The 23361-nt window shown below is 36.6% G+C and overlaps 2 protein-coding genes across 9 annotated transcripts in view; both read left to right on the top strand.

Moving 5' to 3' along the window:
- The window catches only part of TDRD3 (tudor domain containing 3), a 201138-nt gene extending 183018 nt beyond the window's left edge, over positions 1–18120 (top strand). For 7 of the 8 annotated variants that reach the window (XM_060129155.1, XM_060129159.1, XM_060129156.1 and 4 more), the window contains 2 exons: positions 12076–12201; positions 17881–18120. In XM_060129155.1, coding sequence (XP_059985138.1) covers positions 12076–12192 — 117 coding nt within the window. In that variant the 3' untranslated portion in view covers positions 12193–12201; positions 17881–18120. Of the gene's footprint in view, positions 1–12075; positions 12202–12982; positions 13068–17880 lie in introns of all 8 variants that reach the window. The other variant, XR_009536768.1, reaches the window with a different exon arrangement.
- Positions 1888–4404, top strand: LOC132508843 (trimethylguanosine synthase-like). Its single transcript, XM_060129227.1, is given in 5 exon segments — positions 1888–2906; positions 2908–3410; positions 3413–4212; positions 4214–4304; positions 4307–4404. Coding segments are annotated over 5 exon segments (2487 nt in total). The 5' UTR covers positions 1888–1911.
- Positions 18121–23361: the final 5241 nt, after the last annotated feature.

The raw sequence follows: 23361 nt of genomic DNA on the forward strand, positions 1-23361 counted from the left end.
GGGTATGGTCTTGGTATTAAGGCAAGATGTTCAAAGAGGTTAATCACGTTTATTTTTAGCTTTTTCTTAAAATATTCATATTTTAGGCAAATAATATCTTTAACTTTTGATTAATCATTTTCAGTAATGTGTCTTTGCTAATTTTCTCCTTTTGTTTTATTTCCCCTTTTTCTCTATAATTAAAAAAGAAGACCTCTTCCTAAAAGAAACAAAAACAGTGGTAACAATGGAATGATTTATAATGTGAAATTATTAGTTTTTGTGTATAGATGTTTTTCAAATTTCTGAAGAAATAAAAGGCAAGCAGGTGACAAGAGTCTTTCTCCTTGCATTGGCTCTTTCATTTTCTTCAGTGGCTTTTCCACTTTCCTTATCTGACAAAAGCAATTTGAGGAATATTCTTAACAGCAAACCTGATTTTTAGCAAAATCTGTGAGTCTTGATAGTTCAATTGAAGTGAGCATGTATATATTACTGTCAAAGAATTACTTAATTCGGAATAATAGACAACGTATATGGCTTATTTGCTAAACTCTTTTTGGGTATTATCTCATGTAATGCTCCTTGTAAACCTATGAGTTGATTACTGCTGTCTATGTGAGAAAACTGAGATGTAGAGAAGTTGAGTAACACATCTAGGAAGTGGCGGAGTCTAAACTCAGACTCAGATCTGATCTAACAGACTGAGGTCTTAAATACCAATGCCATGATAAGGTATCTCTCAAGGGAATCTGAGTAGATTGGCATCTTTTGGAGCAGAAATATGCTTCCTACCCTGACTTCTGGACAAGCTTTGGAATCTATTTAACCTTTAGCTTTAAAAGAGGAAATGAGTTGGAGAGAGGTACACATTTTTACAAATCATATATTCATTCTTTGGACTTCACTATGGCATTTCAACAAAGATGCTGACCATTAAATGTTTATACTAGCCTCAGGGCAGAAGCCATCTACTTATTTAAAATTAATCTTTAGCCAGCTATTAGAAAAAAATAAGCAAAACTGTCTGAAGCAAGAAATGTAAAATATACACTATGTGATGCCATGAAAAGAACTTTGGAGTGGACAGCCCAGGGGTCTTATTGAAGCATGGCCACTTACATAACTTTGGGTAAGTTACTCTGAGCCTTAGCTTGTTCATCTGTAGAAGGATGAGATTAAGTAATTCAAAGCATTGTTGCAAGGATTAAATGAGATAAAATGCCAGGCACATAGTAGAATAATCATTCCCCTTTTTTCTATTCCAAGTTTTAAAGAAAGTTGGGTGTGTTTTTGAATGGAAGAGTATCAGTACTTTTATTATTTGAAGTTTGAAAAGGGTGACATTTTCTAGTCTCTTTTTTGTATTATATTCTCCTAGTTGAAATATGGATGCAGCCTTTTGATGTTGAGTTGCATTTTCTTGAGTGTCTAAGCTGCCAAAAATAGCTTGTTTACTTTGTATTAAATAGTAGAAGATCTTAATGATGTTAGAGGAAAGACAATGGTGGATAGTACTGTATTTGCTTTAACTGTCATTGAAACATCCAGTTTTCTTCCATGTTAAAGTTTAGTTGTCTTATTTAGGTAGTGCTTTAGTTGGCAGAGTACAGAATAAAACCCTTGAGGTAGGGATTCAGATGATTTCCTAGTATCTGATAGAATCATCAATAATCCTTACCTAATTCTTATGTAACTTTAGAGAATATCCTCTTTTCTAAAAAGAGAATATCAGAACACAGTGAAATGTCTCAGAGTTCTCCTGAAACATTGTATTGCCGTTCCTCCCTGGCAGCCAGGCGCGCCTCCAGTCCTCCCCTCGGTCCCCAGCAGCGGAACAGCGGCTGGGAGGCCTTCCGGCGCCGTTTGCCGCGTGGCCGCCTCCTCTGCGGCACTACGACGTACTGCGAGAAGTGGAGCTCAGGGGTGGAGATGTGTCTCTTCCTTGAAGACCTGCGGGAGGGCTCCTGCATCCTCTGCCTCTGCTCCAGGGCGTTTGTGGAAGATCGGAAATTGTGCAGTTTGGGATTAAAAGGCTACTACGTTAAAGACGATGGCAACAGTGCAGGAGAGCAAGCTACAGAAGAGGAAGAAGGTGGTCGTCCCCAGGGCACTGCAGAGTCACGTGACAGCAAAGATGTAGGCCCAAATGAAAGTGAACTTGATTCTGAGGCTGAACTCATGAGAAGTATGGGACTGCCACTTCAGTGTGGTAGGGTGTCTGCACATAAGAATTTTGAGGTATCTATGAATACTAGAAACAAAGTTTAAAAAGAGAAAAAACATCAAAAGAAGTACTTAGATGAAATTAAGAGAGAATCTTGGAGACAAGAATGTGAGGAAGATGACATTTTGGCTTCAGATTCAGATGATCCATCTTCATCTGAGAATGAGAACACCAGAAGGTATAAACTTCGAACCAAAAAAGACATTGAAGGTGAGAATCTTCCTGCTGAAAATACGTTATCTCCAAAGCTGGAAATTACGGAGCTCTGGGAGAAGTACTGGAAGGAATACCGGGGGGAACTGCTGTGGCAAAGATGGCAAGAAAAGCATGCAGGTCAGACGCCGTCCTCAGAACCCTGGAACATCCCTAATACAGAGGTGGAATGGGAGCAGCATTATAGCCAACTGTATTGGTATTATTTGGAACAGTTTCAGTATTGGGAAGCTCAGGGTTGGACTTTTCATGCTTCACAAAGCTGTGATACAGATACTTGTGTGTCTAAAACAGTAGTTGACAACAAGAAAGACGAAAATCGCACGAAAGCAGATGAACTTTCTTCTCCATCTTCATCAATGGATAGCGAAAGCTCTAGTTCAAGTGATAAAGATCATAATGAAATTCTTGATGGACTTAGTAATATAAGTCTGAATTCAGAGGATGTAGAACAGAGCCGATTAGATCCCTCTGTGAGTTGTGACGGACAGCAGAAGAGAATGCCTTGCTTAGGGCCAAAGTGAACCATGTAATGGAGGAAGCAAGGAAAGCAGCTTGTCTGGGAACAGAAGCACAAGCCAACCAGCTCAGGATTCACAAGAGTCATCAGAAGCAAACACAATCACAGACAGACCACACCTCATCGGCACTGATGGAGATGAGAGTGGCAAAGATCCACCTGAACAGAAGCCAAGCAAATTCAAGAGGAGCCACGAACTGGACATTGATGAAAACCCGGATTCAGACTTTGATGTCGACGGTTCCCCTCTAGGATTCAAGCATGGCTCAGGACAAAAATATGGTGGAATTTCAAATTTCAGTCACCGGCGGGTCAGGTATCCACACAAGAATGTGAAGTACAAGTCAAAGTACTTGGACATAAGAAGACAAATCAATATGAAAAACAAACACATCTTCTTCACTGAAGAGCCAGGAAAAACTCTTTTCAAGAAAAGCAAAACTTTGAATAAGGTAGAAAAATTCCTAAAATGGGTAATGAACCAATGGATGAGGAAGCATCGCAGGAGTCAGTTTCTCATAACAACGTTCAAGATACTTGCACAAGCAGTGGTTCAGAGGAACAAGAAGTGTCTGTTGAAAAAGGGGATGACCCACCGGAGACGAGTGAGCCAGAACCTGGAAAGCGTCGTGCCATGTCTTCAGCTGGGGAAGTGGGAACAGAGAAAACTGACAGGGACAGCACAGAAGCAGCAGTGACAGATGAGGGTGACTGCCCCACCCAGGCTGCACCAGACCGTCTTCAGGTAGAAGCTGAAGCTGAAAATAAAAAGAAGAAGAAGAAGAGCAAGAACAGAAAGGGAATTGGTCTGCCTCCTGAGATCACTGCTGTGCCCGAGCTGGCAAAGTACTGGGCCCAGAGATACAGGCTCTTCTCCCGCTTTGACGATGGGATTAAATTAGACAGAGAGGGCTGGTTTTCAGTTACACCCGAGATCGCTGAGCACATTGCTGGCAGGGTCAGCCCGTCCTTCCAGTGTGACACCGTAGTCAACGTATTTTGTGGAGTTGGAGGAAATACCATTCAGTTTGCCTTAACAGGAAAGAGAGTGATCACCATTGATATTGATCCTGTTAAGATCGATCTTGCTCACAGTAATGCAGAAATTTATGGGGTAGCAGACAAGATTGAGTTCATCTGTGGAGATTTCCTGCAGCTGGCTTCTCGTTTAAAGGCTAATGTCGTGTTTCTCAGCCCTCCTTGGGGAGGACCACACTACACCACCGCCGAGACCTTCAACATCAGCACCATGATGTCTCCTGATGGCTTAGAAACTTTTCAGACTTTCCCAGAAGATCACTAATAATATCATTTATTTTCTTCCAAGAAATGCTAATATTGACCAGGTGGCGTCCTTGGCTGGGCCTGAGGGCAAGTGGAAATAGAACAAAACTTTAATAATAGATTGAAGGCAATCACTGCTTATTTGGGGGAACTGATCCGCAGATCAGCCTCTGAATCATAAGTGAGGTGGTATAGAGATCAAAAGATCATAACGGTCAGAACACTATTCACTTGGAATTTCTTCTCTGTATTCACTGATACTTTGTACCCATAGTCAAATGGGTATTTGTACCCTAATACACTTTTTCCCCACATTGATGCAGTACCATCCGGAATTTGCTTTTAAACATCCATTTATTTTATAAAGTTAGTGTTTTTTAAGTTTCTATTGAAAAAAATATGAAATATATTTTGTAATATAGAAGTTTATATTCTTTTTCTATTAAAATGGCAGTGAAAGGAAGAAAAAAAAACCCATTATATTCTCAGCCATGCATTTTGGACCAGTTGCTTAGTAGTTAGATTTTGAATCCGATTTTGTTTCTTGTCTTGAATCAGTGTGTTTTTTTTAATTAAATTTTATTTTTTTATACAGCAGGTTCTTATTAGTTATCCATTTTATACATATTACTGTATATATGTCAATCCCACTCTCCTAATTCATCACACCAACACCACTACCCCTGCCACTGCCCCCCTTGGTGTCCATACGTTTGTTCTCTACATCTGTGTCTCTGTTTCTGCCCTGCAAACCGGTTGATCTGTACCATTTTTCTAGGTTCCACATATATGCATTAATGTACGATATTTGTTTTTTCTTTGTGACTTACTTCACTCTATATGACAGTCACTAGATCCATCCACATCTCTACAAATGACCCAATTTCATTCCTTTTTATGGCTGAGTAATATTCCATTGTGTATATGTGCCACATCTTCTTTATCCGTTCGTCTATCGATGGGCATTTAGGTTGCTTCTATGACCTGGCTATTGTAAATAGCGCTGCAATGAACATTGGGGTGCATGTGTCTTTTTGAATTATGGTTTTCTCTGGGTATATATGCCCAGTAGTGGGGTTGCTGGGTCATATGATAATTCTATTTTTAGTTTTTTAAGGAACCTCCATACTGTTCTCCATAGTGGCTGTATCAATTTACATTCCCACCAACAGTGCAAGAGGGTTCCCTTTTCTCCACACCCTGTCCAGCATTTGTTGTTTGTAGATTTTCTGATGACGCCCATTCTAACTGGTGTGAGGTGATACCTCATTGTAGTTTTGATTTACATTTCTCTAGTAACTAGTGATGTTGATCAGCTTTTCATGTGCCTCTTGGCCATCTGTATGTCTTCTTTGGAGAAATGTCTATTTAGGTCTTCTGCTGATTTTTTGATTGGGTTGTTTGTTTTTTTAATATTGAGCTCCATGAGCTGTTTATATATTTTAGAGATTACTCCTTTGCCCATTGATTCATTTGCAAATATTTTCTCCCATTCTGAGGGTTGTCTTTTCGTCTTGTTTGTAGTTTCCTTTGCTTTGCAAAAGCGTTTAAGTTTCATTAGGCCCCATTTGTTCGTTTTTGTTTTTATTTCCATTACTCTAGGAGGTGGATCAAAAAGATCTTGCTGTGATTTATGTCAAAGAGTGTTCTTCCAAAGTTTTCCTCTAAGAGTTTTATAGTGTCTGGTCTTACATTTAGGTCTCTAATCCATTTTGAGTTTATTTTTGTGTATGGTGTTAGGGAGTGTTCTAATTTCATTCTTTTACTTGTAGCAGTGTGGGGTTTTTTTCTGCCACAAAATATTTGGTTAAAATAAATTATTACCGGATGTGGTATATTAAACAGATTATCTTAGAGCTGCTCTGCGGGAAAGAGGGATTATAATTCTGCATTACACTTTATTCTAAAATGGTATCTTATTTCACTCAAAGTTTCAAAAAAAGATAAATTAGTTTATTAGCATAAAATTTGCTTATTTTGCTTATGTTTAATGAAGGCTGAGATTTTTATTTTTCCCCATTTAGGTATAGAAGGTGAGTTTGTATTGTCAAATGAGAAATCTAATTCATAGAAGTCAAAAGCAGGGTTTAGATTTTCCCTGTGATAAAACGCAAAGACAGCGGTCTCTGAACTGAGTCAGGGGCCTGTGTTCCCGTTCCTGTTCTTTCAGCAGTTCATTTTCTTATATTAATCAAACCACTCAACCTAGCTGGTTCCTAGTGTACAGCAGAGGTTGAACCAGGTTGGGTTTTAGTTTTTGTGCTTTAGGGGTTACAGAACTTGGAAGAACTAAAGAAGAGAAAGCCAAGGGGATACTGCTTACATACACATGTAAAAACACCCACTGTAACCTGAGCCCATCTATTTTATATTGGAATTCTGTATAAAGTTTCATTTGAAAGAAGAGTGTCACATTTACCCCAAAAATAGATGATGATTTTTAAAATTTAAATTTGCTCAATTAGATTATCCCCAAATCCTCTTCCAATTCTGGCATTCACTGTGTCTGTATTTCTTGTCCTCATTACTTGGAGGCATAGTGTGAAGGGCAGTCAGGACTATGAATCAGAAGACCTACTAACTCAGGTTATGGTACTAATTACCTGAGCAAATTATAGCTTCTTAGTTTTTTGGACTAACTGTTCTTTACAGAAACTATCTGTTTTGTAGTCTGTGGTTCCAGGCTACCACAGACAGACCCAGTTTATTTTGTGGTGGAGTTGTAAATATGGAATTGGAATATATTTTTAAACAAGAATAATTGGTAAACTAAGGTTCAGTGTTAATCATAATACTTGACTCCTGTAGGCACAGCTGTTATCCATAATCTTCAATTACTTTATTACTATCCAATTTTCAGTTGCTCTAATATAATAGAATATTAGTATAATTGATCTAAAATAGATTACTTAAAATATTTTAAGTTCTACTATTGGAATCCATTACATGAATTTTTGTTTTTGTTTTTGAATGGGGCAGAGGTACTTTATTTCATTACTTGGACTAAAAAGTAAAATCAAAGGTCAGAGTTTTCCAGTGGAAACCAAGAGGAAATGTTATGAATATCCAAGGTATACTCAAAACTATATACAACCTAGAGCCAATTCAGAGAGCTCAATAATCTTCAAAGTGGTTTTCATACATTAATTAATGCTGATGGCATCCCAAGGGTGAAAGAAATTTAATTCTCATATTTTAGTTATGGATAACCACAGGAAGACTCTGAATGGATCAAAATGTGCCATTTTAATAAGGCAGGTCAACAAATATTTCATCAAATATCTACCACATCAGCAATATATGAGGCGCAAAGTATCCCACTGATGTGGCCTACTTTACAGCCTGTTTTTTTGTTTGTTTGTTTTAGACTTTATTTTATAGAGGAGTTTTAGATTCACAGCAAAACTGAGAGGGGTATGGGATTTCCCACATACTCTTCGCCCCCACACATGCATAGCCTCTCCCGTTTATCAACATCCCTCACCATCTATCAGTTGTACATACGTTACAATTGATAGACCTACATTAACTCATCATTATTTTCCGGAGCCCATAGTTTACATTAGGGTTCACTCATGGTGTGCATTGGGTTTGGACAAATGTATTGGGACATGTATCTACCATAATAGTATCATACAGGATAGTTTCACAGCCCTAAAAATCTTCCTGTGTTTTGCGTATTCATCCCTCCATCCCCCCTAACCCTTGGCAACCAATGATCTTTTTACTGTCCCTATTTTGCCTTTATTACATGATGTTTTGGGAAAGCAGGTTTGTCTTTAAAATTATTGTTTGCTTAGGTTTTATATTAAAATTAGTTGCTATTTCTATAAACTGACTACACAAGTTAACCAGACAGGCAAAGGTGGTCTGGAAATTCATAAGTAGTTCATATGTGAATCACTCAAGGAGATATGTACTCATTAAGATTTCAGTGTTCAAAATATTCAGAGTTCAAGGATTATTGTTGAGGGTACGTTGTATACATTTTGTATGCTGGCTTGTGTTTTTGTGACTACTGTGCAAATTGTTAAAAGGAACTGACTAGAAAAATTTTTATTAAATTTCACACAAAGTAGCTATTAGAGGTGACAATATCAGTTAGTTTTTCCAAGTTTTTTGTGAAGAGAATTGCCATCCCTGTTCCCTACTCCCACCAGTAATCAATAATCGTTTTCTCCTTACAAAGTCATTGCTGTGCAAAAATGCTGAAGAAATGGTAATGTAAGATGAGGCAATTCAGTAAGTTAAGTAAGTATGAACATGTTGCTGAAGCAGAGAAAAACATAGTGTTGTCAGCGAATAGAGACCTCCCCACAGAAGTTCCATAAACGCAGCTTTTAGGCATTAGAGACAGAGGCAGAAGAAATATCCGAAAAGGAAAAGGGAAAGGGTGGCAAACCCAAACTTCCTGAATTTCAGAATTATTTTCCAGGCTGTCCTGGCACTTAGGAATAGGAAGTTTCCTCCTCCTCCATTTGCCTAGAGAGCATCCTTGGCCTCTACCTACTGGATGTAGTAGCAACTCCCCCCACCTACTCCTTCAGCTTGTAATAACCAAAAATGTCTCCAGACATTGGCTACCTCCCCTGCCCCCACACTGTGGGGTAGGGAACTCACTCCCAGTTGAGAACCACCAGATCCACCACCTTCTTTAGAGTGGTGGTTTATATGCTTATCTGCACATCACCTTAATTTGTGGAACAGAGAACCTGACCTGTATTTAAATGTGTTTCACACCTCCTACTGAAGTATGTTCCAGGCTCGAAGTAACTGATTTACAATGAGCTTTTCCAACAGCTCATTTATAAATGAGGAAATAATGTATTTGTCTGTATTCTCACTCAAGATGTAGTTTGTGCTATTGAGAGACTAAAAATGATATGTAGGAAAGGTGTAGTTGTGACCCGTCAAATGTGTTTTATAGGTGAAGTTGTGTATCTCCTTTTTGCATTGGTGCTATGACTCATTTTTTCCTTTCAACATATCACTTCATTCATGTTTGGTGTCACAATGATTATTGAATATGTATCTTTTCATTAAAAGGAGTAATAAACTACTAAATATTGGCATAAAAAGAGGGCACATTTTGAATATTATTTATTTGGTATTTTAAAACCAGGTAAATCTGATAGCATGGTGAGCAAAAATCTGAGTCCCAATAAAATGGTTCTAAATCTCAAAAGCTTTGTTGAAGATGGCATTGGTCAGTTCCATTTTTGTGAACGTTATCACCAATCTTTTAAAGAACATTGTCTGAGTTAGAAACAAAATGGCCCTGGTCTGGCCTCTTCCTCTAGTGAGCTCTGTGACTTGGGAAAATCACCTCTCTGGGTTTAGAGATTCCTCATCTGTCAAATCTAAGGGGACAGACCAGATAGCCTTCCAGGACTGTGCCAGCTCAAAATACTGTCAGATTTTTTTTAAATGTTCACGAACTGTGAAATTAATTTTTTTTTTTAGTTCTAAAGCTGTTACAGAGTAGTGAAACTAAAGGAAGAAGATAAAGGTATAAATTTCATTCAAAGATGACTCCAAATAAACTGATCTATTAAATTGAGCTGTGTGTTATATGGAAAGGGGTGCTCATTCAGTGCTAAAAATTACTAGCTCTAAACTGTATGAAGTGATTTTTGTGGGTAACCAGGTTTGCCCCCGACTACTCTGTGGGAAGAATATTTCAAAGTTAAAAAAGCAAGATTGTGCCTTTGACAACTGAAAACCAAGCTGTCAGAATTATTTTTATTTTTTGCTTCCATTTTGTATAAAATGATTGTGAAGACATCAAATAATGTCAAAGAAATCTCATGGTTGGTCATCTCTATAAAACCATGTAATCGGTTATAGCTAGTATAGTCTGAGATTCTTTTAAACAATAGAGATAGTTTTTCAAATAGCAATGGCATATTTATTATATAAATCAAGGTCACTCACTCAGTAAATGTAGTGTCCTACCTTTAATACTATATTTTATTGATAAAGTATATAGGTTTTTAGATGTCCTCTAACCAGTTTTGCAGCTGGGTGTGGAGAATAATAATATTCCATTCTAATTCCTAGAATAATTACTTCACCTTCTACAGCAGCAAACATTTTTATCCTTCTCAGTTAATATGCACAGTTGCAAATGTCATATATCATAAAAATAGTTTCTTTTCAAATTTAGCTATAAGATTTGACAATAATCATTCAGAGCAGTGACCATATTAATAAAAAAATATTTCTCTTCTTTTCTGAGCACTTTAATTTTTCTTCCTGCATCTTGATTGCTTTACTAAATTATAGACATAATATCTGATACTTCTAACCATTTTGAGATTGATTATTAATGAAAGGGGCATAGAGAAAGGAGAACTAATCTGGAAGTTTGTCTCTAAAATGTTGTTATTGAGTTATGACAGATGTATTGTCAGATTTCTCTATTCTCTTATTTAGGTGATGATGGCCCCTTAAGGGTGATCATTAATTTTGGGCAATTAGTTTATTTCTTTTACATGCAGACTGAGACGTAAGGATTTAAATAGCAGTGTCTGAATCAAAACTCAGATTTATCTTCGAAGTATTAGGGCAAAGTCACAAAGCTTTCCTGGACTTCAGTGTCCTTTATATAAAATGGAGATAACAGTTCTTAAGAATACTGTGGAGAATGCCTATTAATGAATGATATGTTCGTGCCAAATATGAAATATCATTTCTAAATAATAGGATTTGATCAAATTATCATAGCATCTTTCTACTTGCATCAAGTAAAATTGCAATAGTTGATCTGTAAAAATTAAAGAATAGAACTCAGTCTTTCATATAACTCCATTTGCTTTTAGGGTCAAAGGAAAGCAATCTTTTGGGACAGAAGATTCAACGATTAAGGAGGAATAGGAAGAAATAGGATAAATTTCCTAAATCATGCAAATTATTGTGCTCTGATAATTCAGCTGGAATTTAAACTCTGCTTTTGAAATAGATACTGTTTCTTTCATAAACAAAAATGAGAGCCAATTTTTTTCTATGAAGGGAACATACTTCACAGCTGCATTAATTTAAAACACTAAAATAACAGGGTGGCAGCACTCAGTAAGAAACCAGTGTGGCTTTTGGCTACATTTCTGTTGCTTCTAAGTCCTTTTCAAATATTGTAATTAACTATACTGTTTCTGCTGTTTATTCTGCTTATACTAATTTATCCATGCCATTCCTTGAGTTGCTGGTTCTACCCCCTTAGTAAGAAAGAATATGAGAAGAAAACAGTTTGCGTCTTACTGTGGCGATTGCTGTGTCTTGCATGAAGCTTTCTTTATATGGAAATTGTATTTCTCTCCTCATTCCAATCCATTATTTTTTTCCTGTCTCTAGATGTAAGGTTCTTAACGATGTTGGAGATTTCATCAGATGAGGACAAACAGCTGGTGAACATTCTCTGGCTCCTCAATCCCTTTTCCATATCTTACTAAAACCCCTTTCCATGATAAATACCTGGAAATATTTAGAAGCCCAAATATTCAATTAAATTTGTATTACATTGCTCACTTTTCTGTGTTTTCACCACATTGTGTCAAGTCATTTGAGGAGGTAACCATAATATTATGTGGAAATAGTTTCCTTTTCTAGAATTAAATTTGATTCTAATGTTACTACTATAAATTTCATCCTACTATTAACAAGGACCAAAAGAGTTTTAACAATGTCCTTGCCTTTTTTTTTCTTTCCCCTGCCGCCTACTATTATAAAAATTGACAGATGTGAATCCCAGGGCAGCTTCTAAGAGGGTATATCAAAATGGGGACCATAAAATGTATTTAATGTAGGAAACTTGGAACTGTTTTGAACATGTTAAATCACTACTCTTTGCAAATAGGAAGAAGAAGCCACCTATGACCAAACTCTTGAATTCCGTAGAGGAGGTGATGGCCAGCCAAGACGATCCACTCGGCCAACCCAGCAGTTCTACCAACCTCCCCGGGCTCGGACCTAATGTGAGAAGGTAAAGTTGACATTGTGAGGAGCTTTCCATGTAAAGAAAGATACTATCATGTTAAATATATAAGTCCAGTTATATATAATATATTATTATATATAATAATATATGAATATTTTATATATATATAATATTTCATATAGACCTACCTCATTTTATTGTGCTTCATTGTATTGCACTTCACAGATATTGCATTTTTTACAAATTAGAAGTTTCTGGCAACCCAGCATCAAGCAATTCTATCAGTGCCATTTTTCTAACAGCATTTGCTCACTTTTCTGTCTCTGTGTCACATTTTGGTAATCCTCACAATATTTCAAACTTATTATTATTATTATATTTGTTATGGTGATCTGTAGTCAGTGATCTTTGATGTTACTATTACAAAATGATTATGACTCACTGAAGGCTCAGATGATGGTTAGCACTTTTTAGCAGTAAAGTATTTTTAATTAAGGCATGTACATCGCTTTTTAGACATAATGCTATTGCACACTCAATAGACAACAGTATAGTGTAAATATAACTTTTATGTGCACTGAGAAACCAAAAACTTAGGGTGATTATTTTATTGCGATATTCACTTTATTGTGGTGGTCTGGAACTGAGCCCTCAGTATCTCTGGGGTTTGCCTGTAATAGAAGAAAACTAATGTTTTAAAACTACTTTCAATTATAAAGTACTTAAGATAATACCATAGTTACAAACTACTTTTTCTCCAAACCGTTCCCTGCAAATGCTATCCCTAATCCCCTTTTTTCTCTATACCTACTCTTTTCTATTGGAGGTGATGACAATCAGTGAAATGACTATAGGTTTGAAAGCAGGAAGAAGATGAAAGAAAACAAAGGACTAAATAATTATCAACCTGGGTAATTGAGTTTATTTTTTGTTTAATTGATTTCAGTCCTTTTTAAGAAAGAGGAAATGTTTCATATATATCTTCAGGAATTGGATGAAGACAACATGACTGCTTATTGAGATGTAATTTTGGGGCCTTATGCTGTCAGTACAGAAACTTTCATCTTAGAGTTTCAGAAAGAGAGGTGGTATCTGAAAATCATCTTCAGTAGGAAGGAAGAGAAATATAACAAAGTCAGCAAATTATAGGACCAATCTAAGACATTCTCATTTTGATGAACAAAGACCTTACTTCTTAATATGTTTTTAGAAAGAAATACTTTCACCATCTTTGGTAACATTTCTATTTTTTCCTTATGCCAGGGTTTTTGAATATTTTTTTTTTAATAATTAGAGTTTTCCCGTTACAGCTTTTGTTATACATCACATAAGACTATTTTAGACTTTATATCTTTTTTCTTAGTCTCTTCTTAGTAGCAAGACTATTGAGAATTTTTAAGAAATTGTTCCCAATTCCTTATTTCCTTATTTCAGCTGTTCATTCTGATAATGCTGTTATCCACATTGTATTTGTCCCCTACTGTGTGACTCTCAAACCAGCCAAGACTGTTTAGCACTTGAAATGCAGCTAGCCTGAATTGAGATGTGCTATAAATAAAAAATGCATACCAGATTTCAGACTTAGTTTGAAAAAAAACTCAATAATTTTTATTATTTATATATCAAAATGATAATATTTTAATAGATTGGGTTAAATAAAAAGTTATTACAATAATTTCACCTGTTTATTTTTACTTGTTAATGTGGCTACTAGAAAAGTAAGAATTACGTATGCCTCACATTATATTTCTGGACAGCACTGTTCCAGAGTCTTACATCTCCTGCAACTTCCCCAGAGCTCTTTCATTGGTTAAAAATTAGTTCTGTCATCCTAAATGAAGAAATGTTTTCCTGTATTTTCTAGCCCTTTGCTCCTTATGTAATAGTGTGCCTGGAGCAGAAGCCTGATGCTATTTGACTTCTGATTTACCCGAGTAAGCCAGTGTAGCACCTTTTTCCTCTTATCGTTGGTTTCTCTTTGCACTTAATACAAGGCTGTCAAGTAAACAAACGTGACCTTTTGCCCACAGTATCACAGAAGAGCTACTTCTTGACTTTGGGCATTTTTCTGTAGCATGCAAGAATTGACCAAAGCAGAATCAAAGTATACGTAAGGACTTCAGCAACTTTACATTGTGCACGGTTGAACATCCACTTTTAAAATTAGCTCAGTGTGCTTATAATTAAATCTTATTTAAGGTAAATGAAAACAGAATTCCCTGTTAGCTTTCCAGGGTCTTCTAAATTGTTTAAAACAGGTTTTAAAATGAGGCCAAAGGTTCTCAACCCTCTGATTGCTCTAGGACAGTGGATGCAGGACTCTAGGGCTCTTCAAGGGTGCCTTAGGGCTGTTGAAGGGAGGGCTAGAAGTAGAGAGAAGATGGTGGGCGTGAGTAAGAGTGTAGCCAATGGGTAGAACTCTCAGTCCTCTGGCCTCTTCTTTAGTGTCTTTCATATGTTTTATACATTAGGGTTCCATCAAAAATTTCCTTTGAAAAAGAGTACACTGCTTAAAAGTAAATTATAAACCATAGCCCTGGGGTAATTGTAGCTTATTCGTATCAAACTGTACAGTGCAAATTGTTCCTAATCAACTAAAACATTACAATCTTGTACAGTGCAAATTGTTCCTAATCAACTAAAACCTTACAATCTAAGTGGTTCTCTATGTTCCCTGAGCTAAAACTTCCATCTTTCCCAGATGCTTGCTTTCGATTATACTGTTGACATGGAAATCCTCACAGTAAGAAAATTAATTTTGGTGGTGGACAGTCCCATGATGGTATCACTACAAAAACCTCACTGCAAAATTTACTCTAAAAATTAATTAGTAAGGCACATGTGATCTTGGTTGAAAAAACTTATTTATTCATTTTTGTACTTAGTTCAAACATATGTTATGAAAAATTATGAAGTAGAATTAAATATACTATCTTTGAATGGGAGGTTCAGCAATAAGAATTATACTTTTTGCTTTTGTCACACAACTGAATATATTATTTTCTTTTTTTTAAGTTGATATATTTATTACTTTTTTTTCTTAAGATATAATTTTAAATGAAAGGTTTTTAGCATAGGCCTTTTATTTTTTTATTATTTTTAATACATCTTTATTGGAGTATAATTGCTTCACGATACTGTGTTAGTTTCTGTTGTACAACAAAGTGAATCAGCCACATGCATACATGTATCCCCATATCCCCTCCCTCTTGTGTCTCCCTCCCACCCTTCCTATCCCACCCACCCCTCTAGGTGGTCACAAAGCATGGAGCTGATCTCCCTGTGCTTCCCACTAGCTGTCTATTTTACATTTGGTAGTGTATTTTGTTTTTATTTCCTCATTCCTGGTTTCCATTTAACTTAAACATTTAAAAAGAAGATATACACTGTATCCAGCCATTTGACTTCCAGCAAATATAAGCATGAATTCTAATATATGCTGAAATTTTTGTAAGATTTTGTTATTTAAAATTATTCAAGATAGTAAGAAACACTTAAGACACTTTCTTTTATCAGTTCTAAAGAACATAATTTCGTAGTCATAATCTTTATGTTTTGGGTACTTTGCTAGGTGATGAATGACCCATAGTAGCTGCGAAGTAAGTGTTTTTTAAATCAATGTATTAAATCCAAGATTTAAAGTTGTTGATGTGTAATTTACATTCTTTGATTATCCTAAGAAGGTTTTTTACAAGCCTTCTATACCATCGCCACCACCGCCCACCCCTACATACTCATATACTTCCCCAAAAGTGGAAAGGGAATTAGATTCTGCTTGAGCCTGGTACTAAGGACAACATCAGTGCTTAGCAAAAGCAAGAGATAGCTGGGAGTTAGGGCTCAGTGGAGGAGGAGGTCTCTGGGGGCAATGTGGGAAATAGGCCTAGGTCTGAGAGAGTGCTGGCAAGTCAGATTCACCCCCTGAGGGGAGAGAGGACCCAAAACCTCTAGTTCCTGGGCTCGTCATTGTTACAGACAACTTAGAGATAAGAGCATATATGGATAGAGAAAGTATACATAGTTATTTAATCAATGAAAATGACCAGAACTATGTGCATTTGGAGAGGTCTCTGACATTATTGGAGTCCTAGGAATTAGATACCAGTTATTGGTGGTGGCAGAAGAGTACGGCCTTAGACATGTTAAGAGTTTGACTTTGATGTGTTCGGTGCTATCATGAACTTCTGAATAAGAATTATATGATTAAAATTAAGCTTAAGAAATATTGCTGTTATGACATATATATACTACTAGGTATAAAATAGAGAACTAATGAGAACCTACTATATAGCACAGGGAACTCTACTCAATGCTCTGTGGTGACCTAAATGGGAAGGAAGTCCAGAAAAGAGGAGATATATGTATACATATGGTTGATGCACTTTGCTGTACACTTGAAACTAACACAACATTGTAAATTAACAATACCTCAATTAAAAAAAAAAAGAAATAAATATTGCTGTTGGATGTAGGATGGATTACAACACCAGGAGGGAAAGAATTTAAGAAGCTATTGCACTGGTCCAGTCAAAAAGTTACAGCCTCGTGTCCTGCTGTAAAAGGAGAGAAATGACAGACCTGTGTAGAAAGACTTTGTCACACACATCAGCAGGAAGCTCCCTAGTGCCATGGAGGTTAAGGCTAAGTATGCAAAGTGGTTTAATAAATGGTGACTCACTTTTAATTTTATTTCTAGTTTCTTATTTGTTTCATGAAAGAATAGTCTTCACAGTTTTGCATATTAACCAGAAACCTTGAAACCAATAGCTAAGCATAAACTACTATATAAATACCATGACTTTGTTTATTTTCTAAGGTCCAGGTTTTAGCACCATTTGTAGCTGGTAAAAGATGGATTTTTAAACGGCTTTTTTTTTTTTTTTTTTTTTTTTGGCAATCTAGATCAGCATCTTTTTGCAAAATTTTTCAAATCAAGGTCAGGGAAGTGATTGCCATAAAGATAGCTATTATTACAGGACCCCGTGATGCCAGCTGGATAGGCATCGTGTGAGGATAATAGTACCCAAAGCTCTTTATTTTCTAATCAGGAGACTATTTACCTCAGAAGACTTCTGCGCTGTTTGAATGCAGCCGTGGGAATGCTACCCATCCCTGCCCAACCATTCTTTCATCCATGAGACTGAAATAGGACTGAAGCAAACAAGGCTTCTCTCACCACCTCTCTCAGCCTTTTCTGTTGTCACCACCCAGAGTGTTTCTACTAGAGTGGTATCTGATAAAGGTGGGGGGCAGGCAGGGGGAGGCGACAGACTCAAGTAAATTACTTATGAGACTAAACCAGCTCAAAGGTGTTCAAAGGGGAAATGGAGGTGGGTAGAATGGGGGTAGAAGTGCATTGGCAGACTGCATCTTTTTTAGGTCATCCTCTGTTAAACTCTACTCAGTTAATCCGAATTCCTGAAGTGCACATGCTAGCAACAGAGGGACTAACAGTGACAGAGATGTGCTTTAAGAATTTCTAGAAGAAAAAATTATTTAAAATATTTTGCTTTTTGTTTACATACTGATTTATAGAAATTATAAATCAGTTTATTTATAAATCAGTATGTTTATGAATTAACAATGTCCAATTTGCTCTACTTGTGATCTATTGATACTTATACAAACACTTCACATTTACAGGTAAGTTTCAGCAGTGTATCTTGTGTATGGAAAAGTCAATTTGAGGGTCCAGTTTCACTTTCTTCCTCTCTTTTTAAATAGAGTCTTTGTGAAGAAAGGAGCTGTTGACTGAAACATCCTGGTCAAAACCTGTTGATAGACCTCCTACTTGCCCTTCAGAATAAGATGGAGCCATGGTGGATATTATTATTTGGAGAACTAAAAGACAGATTTTAGGGGCAAAAATTCAACCCACATAAAGAATGGGGGAAAAAATACAATAAATTAAGCAAATACCTTTTACAAGTGAAAGAATTTTTTCTTCTGCCATCAATAAAACCAGTGCACTATTAAATACATTGTTTTGCTGTATGTTTTATTTGCTGAATGTTATTTTTCTTGTTCATCTGGTACTAACCCCATACTAATTGCCTTCTGTAGAATGGCAATTACAGCATACTGATGCCTCCCTGTAACTACAGAATAAACTGACTTACACAGCTTGCCACATTTCTTACAAAACAACCTGAAGCCAAATAGCAGTTCTTAGTATGGTAACACTACTAAATATGACAGCAAAAAATATTCAAAACTTGTATATGTTGTTTTAGCACTCTATGAATGTAATTTGATTGAAAAACAGGCATTCCCTTCCTTATAAAATGTGCAGTGGATCTTTTAAGATGCATCTGGTTGCAGATAACAGAAAACACAGCTCAAACTGGCTTAAACACTAAAGTACTGACTGACTTCACTACCAAAAGCACAGTAGATTTCAGCTGGTTTAATTTAGTGACTCAGAGTTGTCATGAAAGATCCTGATTCTTTGCATCTCATTTCTGCTTTCTCTGGCATAAGCATTCTACAGCAGGCTGCCCCATGTGAGCCCAGGATGGCTACAGCTTCCTGAGCTATTAAATCCAGGGATGCGGTTGGGGTCCCTTCCAGAAGTGCACTTAGAAGAGAAATGAAGCTTTCACACTCAGGCCACATTTACCTGTATTGTGTGACTTTTCAACCTATGAACCAGAAACTTCAGCAAGGGTCTGTGGGTTAGTTTAGGCCTGATCCAAGTGTCCCACCCTTACAAGTGGGGGCCATCTGCTTTCCTGGAAGCATATTCGATTTGAGGCAGAGGATATATATCTGAAAGTCAGGATACTTGCCGAAAGGAGAGGGAGAGGTGTTGGAGAAGCAACCAGAATGTCCATTACAGAGAACCAGTACGTCTAAACTACAAACTCTTAATTTAATAGGACAAAAATAATAGTCTTAGTCCTATGAAGTAAGAGGTGAGTAGTTAAAAGGAAATAAGGAGAGGACTTCCCTGGTGGCGCAGTGGTCCCCTGCGCCTGCCGATGCAGGGGACACGGGTTCGTGCCCCGGTCCGGGAAGATCCCACATGCCGCGGAGCGGCTGGGCCTGTGAGCCATGGCCACTGAGCCTGTGCGTCCGGAGCCTGTGCTCCGCAACGGGAGAGGCCACAACAGTGAGAGGCCCGCGTACTGCAAAAAAAAAAAAAAAAAAAAGAATGGAATCTTGCCATTTGCAACGACATGGATGGACCTAGAGGGTATTATGCTAAGTGAAATAAGTGAGACAGAGAAAGACAAAGACCATATGATTTCACTTATATGTGGAATCTAAAATACACAACAAACGAATAAACATAACAAAAGAGAAACAGACTCATAGATACAGAGAACAAACAGGTGGTTGCCAGAGGGGATGGGAGTGGAGGGAGGAAAGAAATAGGTGAGAGAGATTAAGAGGTACAGACTTTCAGTTACAAAATAAATGAGTCATGGGTGTGAAATGTACAGTGTGGGGAATATAGCCAATACTTATGTAATGTCTTTGTATGGTGACAAATGGTAACTAGACTTATTATGGTGATCATTTTGAAATGTACAGAAACATCAAATTACTATGTTGTGTACCATGAACTAACATGGAATTGTAGGTCAATTATACTTCAAAAACAAACAAATTCATAAGAAAAGAGATCAGATTTGTCATTACCAGAGAGGGAGGAAGGGGGTTGGGGGGAATTGGATGAGGTGATCAAAAAGTATAAACTCCTAGTTATAAGATAAATATGTACTAGGGATGTAATGTACAATATGATAAATATAATTAACCCTGCTGTAGTTATATATGAAAGTTGTTAAAAAAGTAAATCCTAAGAGTTCTTGTCAGAAAGAAAAAATATTTCTATTTCTTTAATTTTATATCTGTATGAGATGATTGATGTTCACCAAACTTACTGTGGTAATCATTTCATGATGCATGTAAGTCAAATCATTATGCTATACAACTGAAACTTACACAATGCTTTTCAATTATATCTCAATAAAACTGGAATAAAAAAAGAACGTAGGATTATAATCAACTGCTTCAGTAAGAGAGGCCTCTGGAAGGGTCTCTTGCATTCTCAAAGCAAAGCTTACTAATTAGTTTTAAGTGTTTCCTAATCTGAGAAATGACAAGAATGAGAAAGAGACATATTTGGGGAACATTTTTTTTCTTCTCATTCAATTTCTCTCCTTTGAGAGCACAGGTATGAAACATACTAGTAGCACAGTGACTGCTTTGAAGGATTTGGGATCCTTCTGGGCTAGAGAAATACCAGGAAAAACTGGGTTGCTACTTAGAGAATATGGGGCTTAAAGAGGTGCTATTTGTTTGTTTTGTTGTTTATTTGCTTATATTAGAGATTCTGCCCACAAGAGCATGGGGTGAAACAACGGTCAAAGGGAAAATGGAAAGTTAAAAATAAGGATACAAATAAAGGAAAGAACTCTTAGGGAAATACTTGAAAATGAAGACAGGCTCTTTCAGCCCCCATTTTCCAAGAGGGCAGGTTGTCTGCATAATGGAGAACCCCCACCCCCATCCAGAACGTAGAAATCTTGGTATTAAAACTTCTTATGTTATGAGATTTTTTCTGAGTCATCTGAGGGTGTTCTCTGGGCAGTAGCGTGGATTCTTCTGGCACATGGTGAGGTCTTTTTTCCTTGCTAATTTGTCCATCTTCCTTCTTTCCAGATAATAGAAAGTCAATTTTATGACCATGGTTAGACTGACCATGTAGGTTAAAAACATCAAGACATTGCTTGCTGGTATTGTCAGGTCCACATTATATAATCCAGATTCATAGACAACATAATTTGAGAGAATTATGATGGCATCATATTTAGTTTCACATTGGGATGATCTTAACTGAAGTCATATAATGACTCAGTTCAGAGATTGCTGGGCTCAACCTCAATGAAACTTTTATAAAAGGCTTTGAGAGACTAGCTGCCCATCTTGCAGGGTCTAAATAGTTTTTTAAAAAATAAATTTAGAACAGCAATAGTAAGAAAATGTAGCCTCATGAAAGGGCAGACAGAACTTTTTTTTTTTTGATACCTATTTTTATGTCATCTGGTTTAAGAGATACAGAAATACCCATAATTTTCACAGGCTGTTAAATGCTTTGAGGTTTATAGGCAAAGAACAAAGAGGAATGTGGTGACATATTCCAACTTCAGGTGTCATATTCTTGCCCTTTCGTCACAAAAGAAAGGCTGTTTTGTTAAAGTTCGAGTTCACAGGATTTCTGCTTGTGTCAGGATAGAGCAACAGAGGAAGGCTTTACCTTCCTGCCTGAAACACATAAAGAACTGGACTAAATACATGAGACATTGGAACTCAAGACATTGGACATGGGCAACAAGGTACAGTGACTCTTGAGAGATGAGAAGCAACTGGGTGAGCCTTACAATTGCTTCAGCTTACTGCCTGGAGGAAGTTTTAAGGCCATGGTGAAAGGAGGAGGAACCCAGGTGGTACCTGTCAGTCTCTGTGAGTTGAGAGATAGAGGGGAGAGCTTAGGGAAGACAGGGTTGGTAGATTTTGCAGGGCAGAATACCAGAGAAATGTTGTTTGACCTAAATCTAATATGTAAAACTATAAAAGATCTGGGAGAAAACAGGAAATCTTCATGACCTTGTGTTTAGACACAGTTGTTATGTATAACATCAAAAATATGATCCATAAAAGAACAAACTGATAAATAGTACTTAATCAAATTAAGAACTTATGTTTCTCAAAGACACTGTTAAGAAAATTTAAAAGAAAACAAGCCAAAGATTTGGAAAAAATATTTGCAAATTACATATCTGATAAAGGACTTGTATACATAATATATAAAGAGTTCTCAAAACACAATAAGAAATCAGTCTTATTGAAAAATGGGCAAAAGATTTGAACAGTTGACCAAAAAAGATATACAGATGGCAAATAAGACAATGAAAAGATGCTCAAAATCATTAGTCATTAAGGAAATGCAAATTAAAACCATAATGAGGTAACCAGTACACACTTATTAATATGACCAAAATTGAAAAGACCCTCCATACCAAGCGTTGGCAAAGATGTGGAGGAATGGAACTCCCATACACTGCTGGTGAGAATGTAAATGATACAAACTGCTTGGAAAACAGTTTGACAGGTTCTTAAAAAGTTAAACATACATATACCCATCGTATGACCCTGTCATTCCACTCCTAGTTATTTACCCAAGACAAATGAAAGCAGATATTCATACTTAGACTTGTATATAAATGTTCATAGTATCTTTACTTGTAATAGCCCCAAACTGGAAACAACCCAAATGTCCTTTAACGTGTGAATGCATAAACAAGTTGTAGTATATCCATAAATAAAATACCACTCAGCAATGAAAAGGAATGAGCTGATCAATATTTCATGCAACAACAGAAATGAATCTCAATTATGCTGAGTGAAAGAGGCTAGATGCTCCTGCTTAGAGGGAGGGGAAAGGGAGGGACAAAGAGGGGGGAGAACAATTGCTATACGCCAATCATACCTCAATAAAACATCTTAAAAAAAATTGTAAACTCAATGTGGATGTTTTCTTGCTCTTCCCCTAACTCACTGAAATAATACTGGACACTACTGCTGCATTCAATGAAAAAGTCACATTATAACCTTTTACTCTTCACTGGGTTGTGGTGACAGTATTCTGACAGATATAATTGGCTTTGTTAGAAAATATTTAACCTCAAAAATATTCTTTATGATCATTTTAGAGATATGGAATCTTTAAAATTGCCACTGTCATTTGTAAAGCTCTTAATTCTCAGAGGCCAGATAGGTCATTATAATTATTGTTATTTTTGTTGTGTTAGTACTACTTAGACTTTTAAACTAAGGCTTCTTGGGGCCTGGGTTTTATATATATGTATGTGTACCTAAATTTTCTATTTTCAGACTTTTATCTTTCAGAAGCCTCAGGCATTTCTTTAAAAGGACTAGGGTTTTTAATAGAAAACATTTGCTTGTCTGAGCCCTTTTGTTTTTTCCTTTTATTTATTATACAATTTTCAAGTACTGACAGAAGTAACTCTAGTACCTGTGGCCTAATTTGCTACTTAATAGGTACCTGTTTTAATTTCATAAATCCTTTAGGTCTTTAGGGAAAATAAACCCATAAGTGGTTAACTCTGGCATTTTTACAGTACATTGAATTCTTCTAAACTTTACATGGCACTTTTTCAAAATGAAGTAAGTTTT

Source organism: Lagenorhynchus albirostris, chromosome 18, assembly GCF_949774975.1.
Source record: "Lagenorhynchus albirostris chromosome 18, mLagAlb1.1, whole genome shotgun sequence".
Classification (NCBI taxonomy): Eukaryota; Metazoa; Chordata; class Mammalia; order Artiodactyla; family Delphinidae; genus Lagenorhynchus; species Lagenorhynchus albirostris.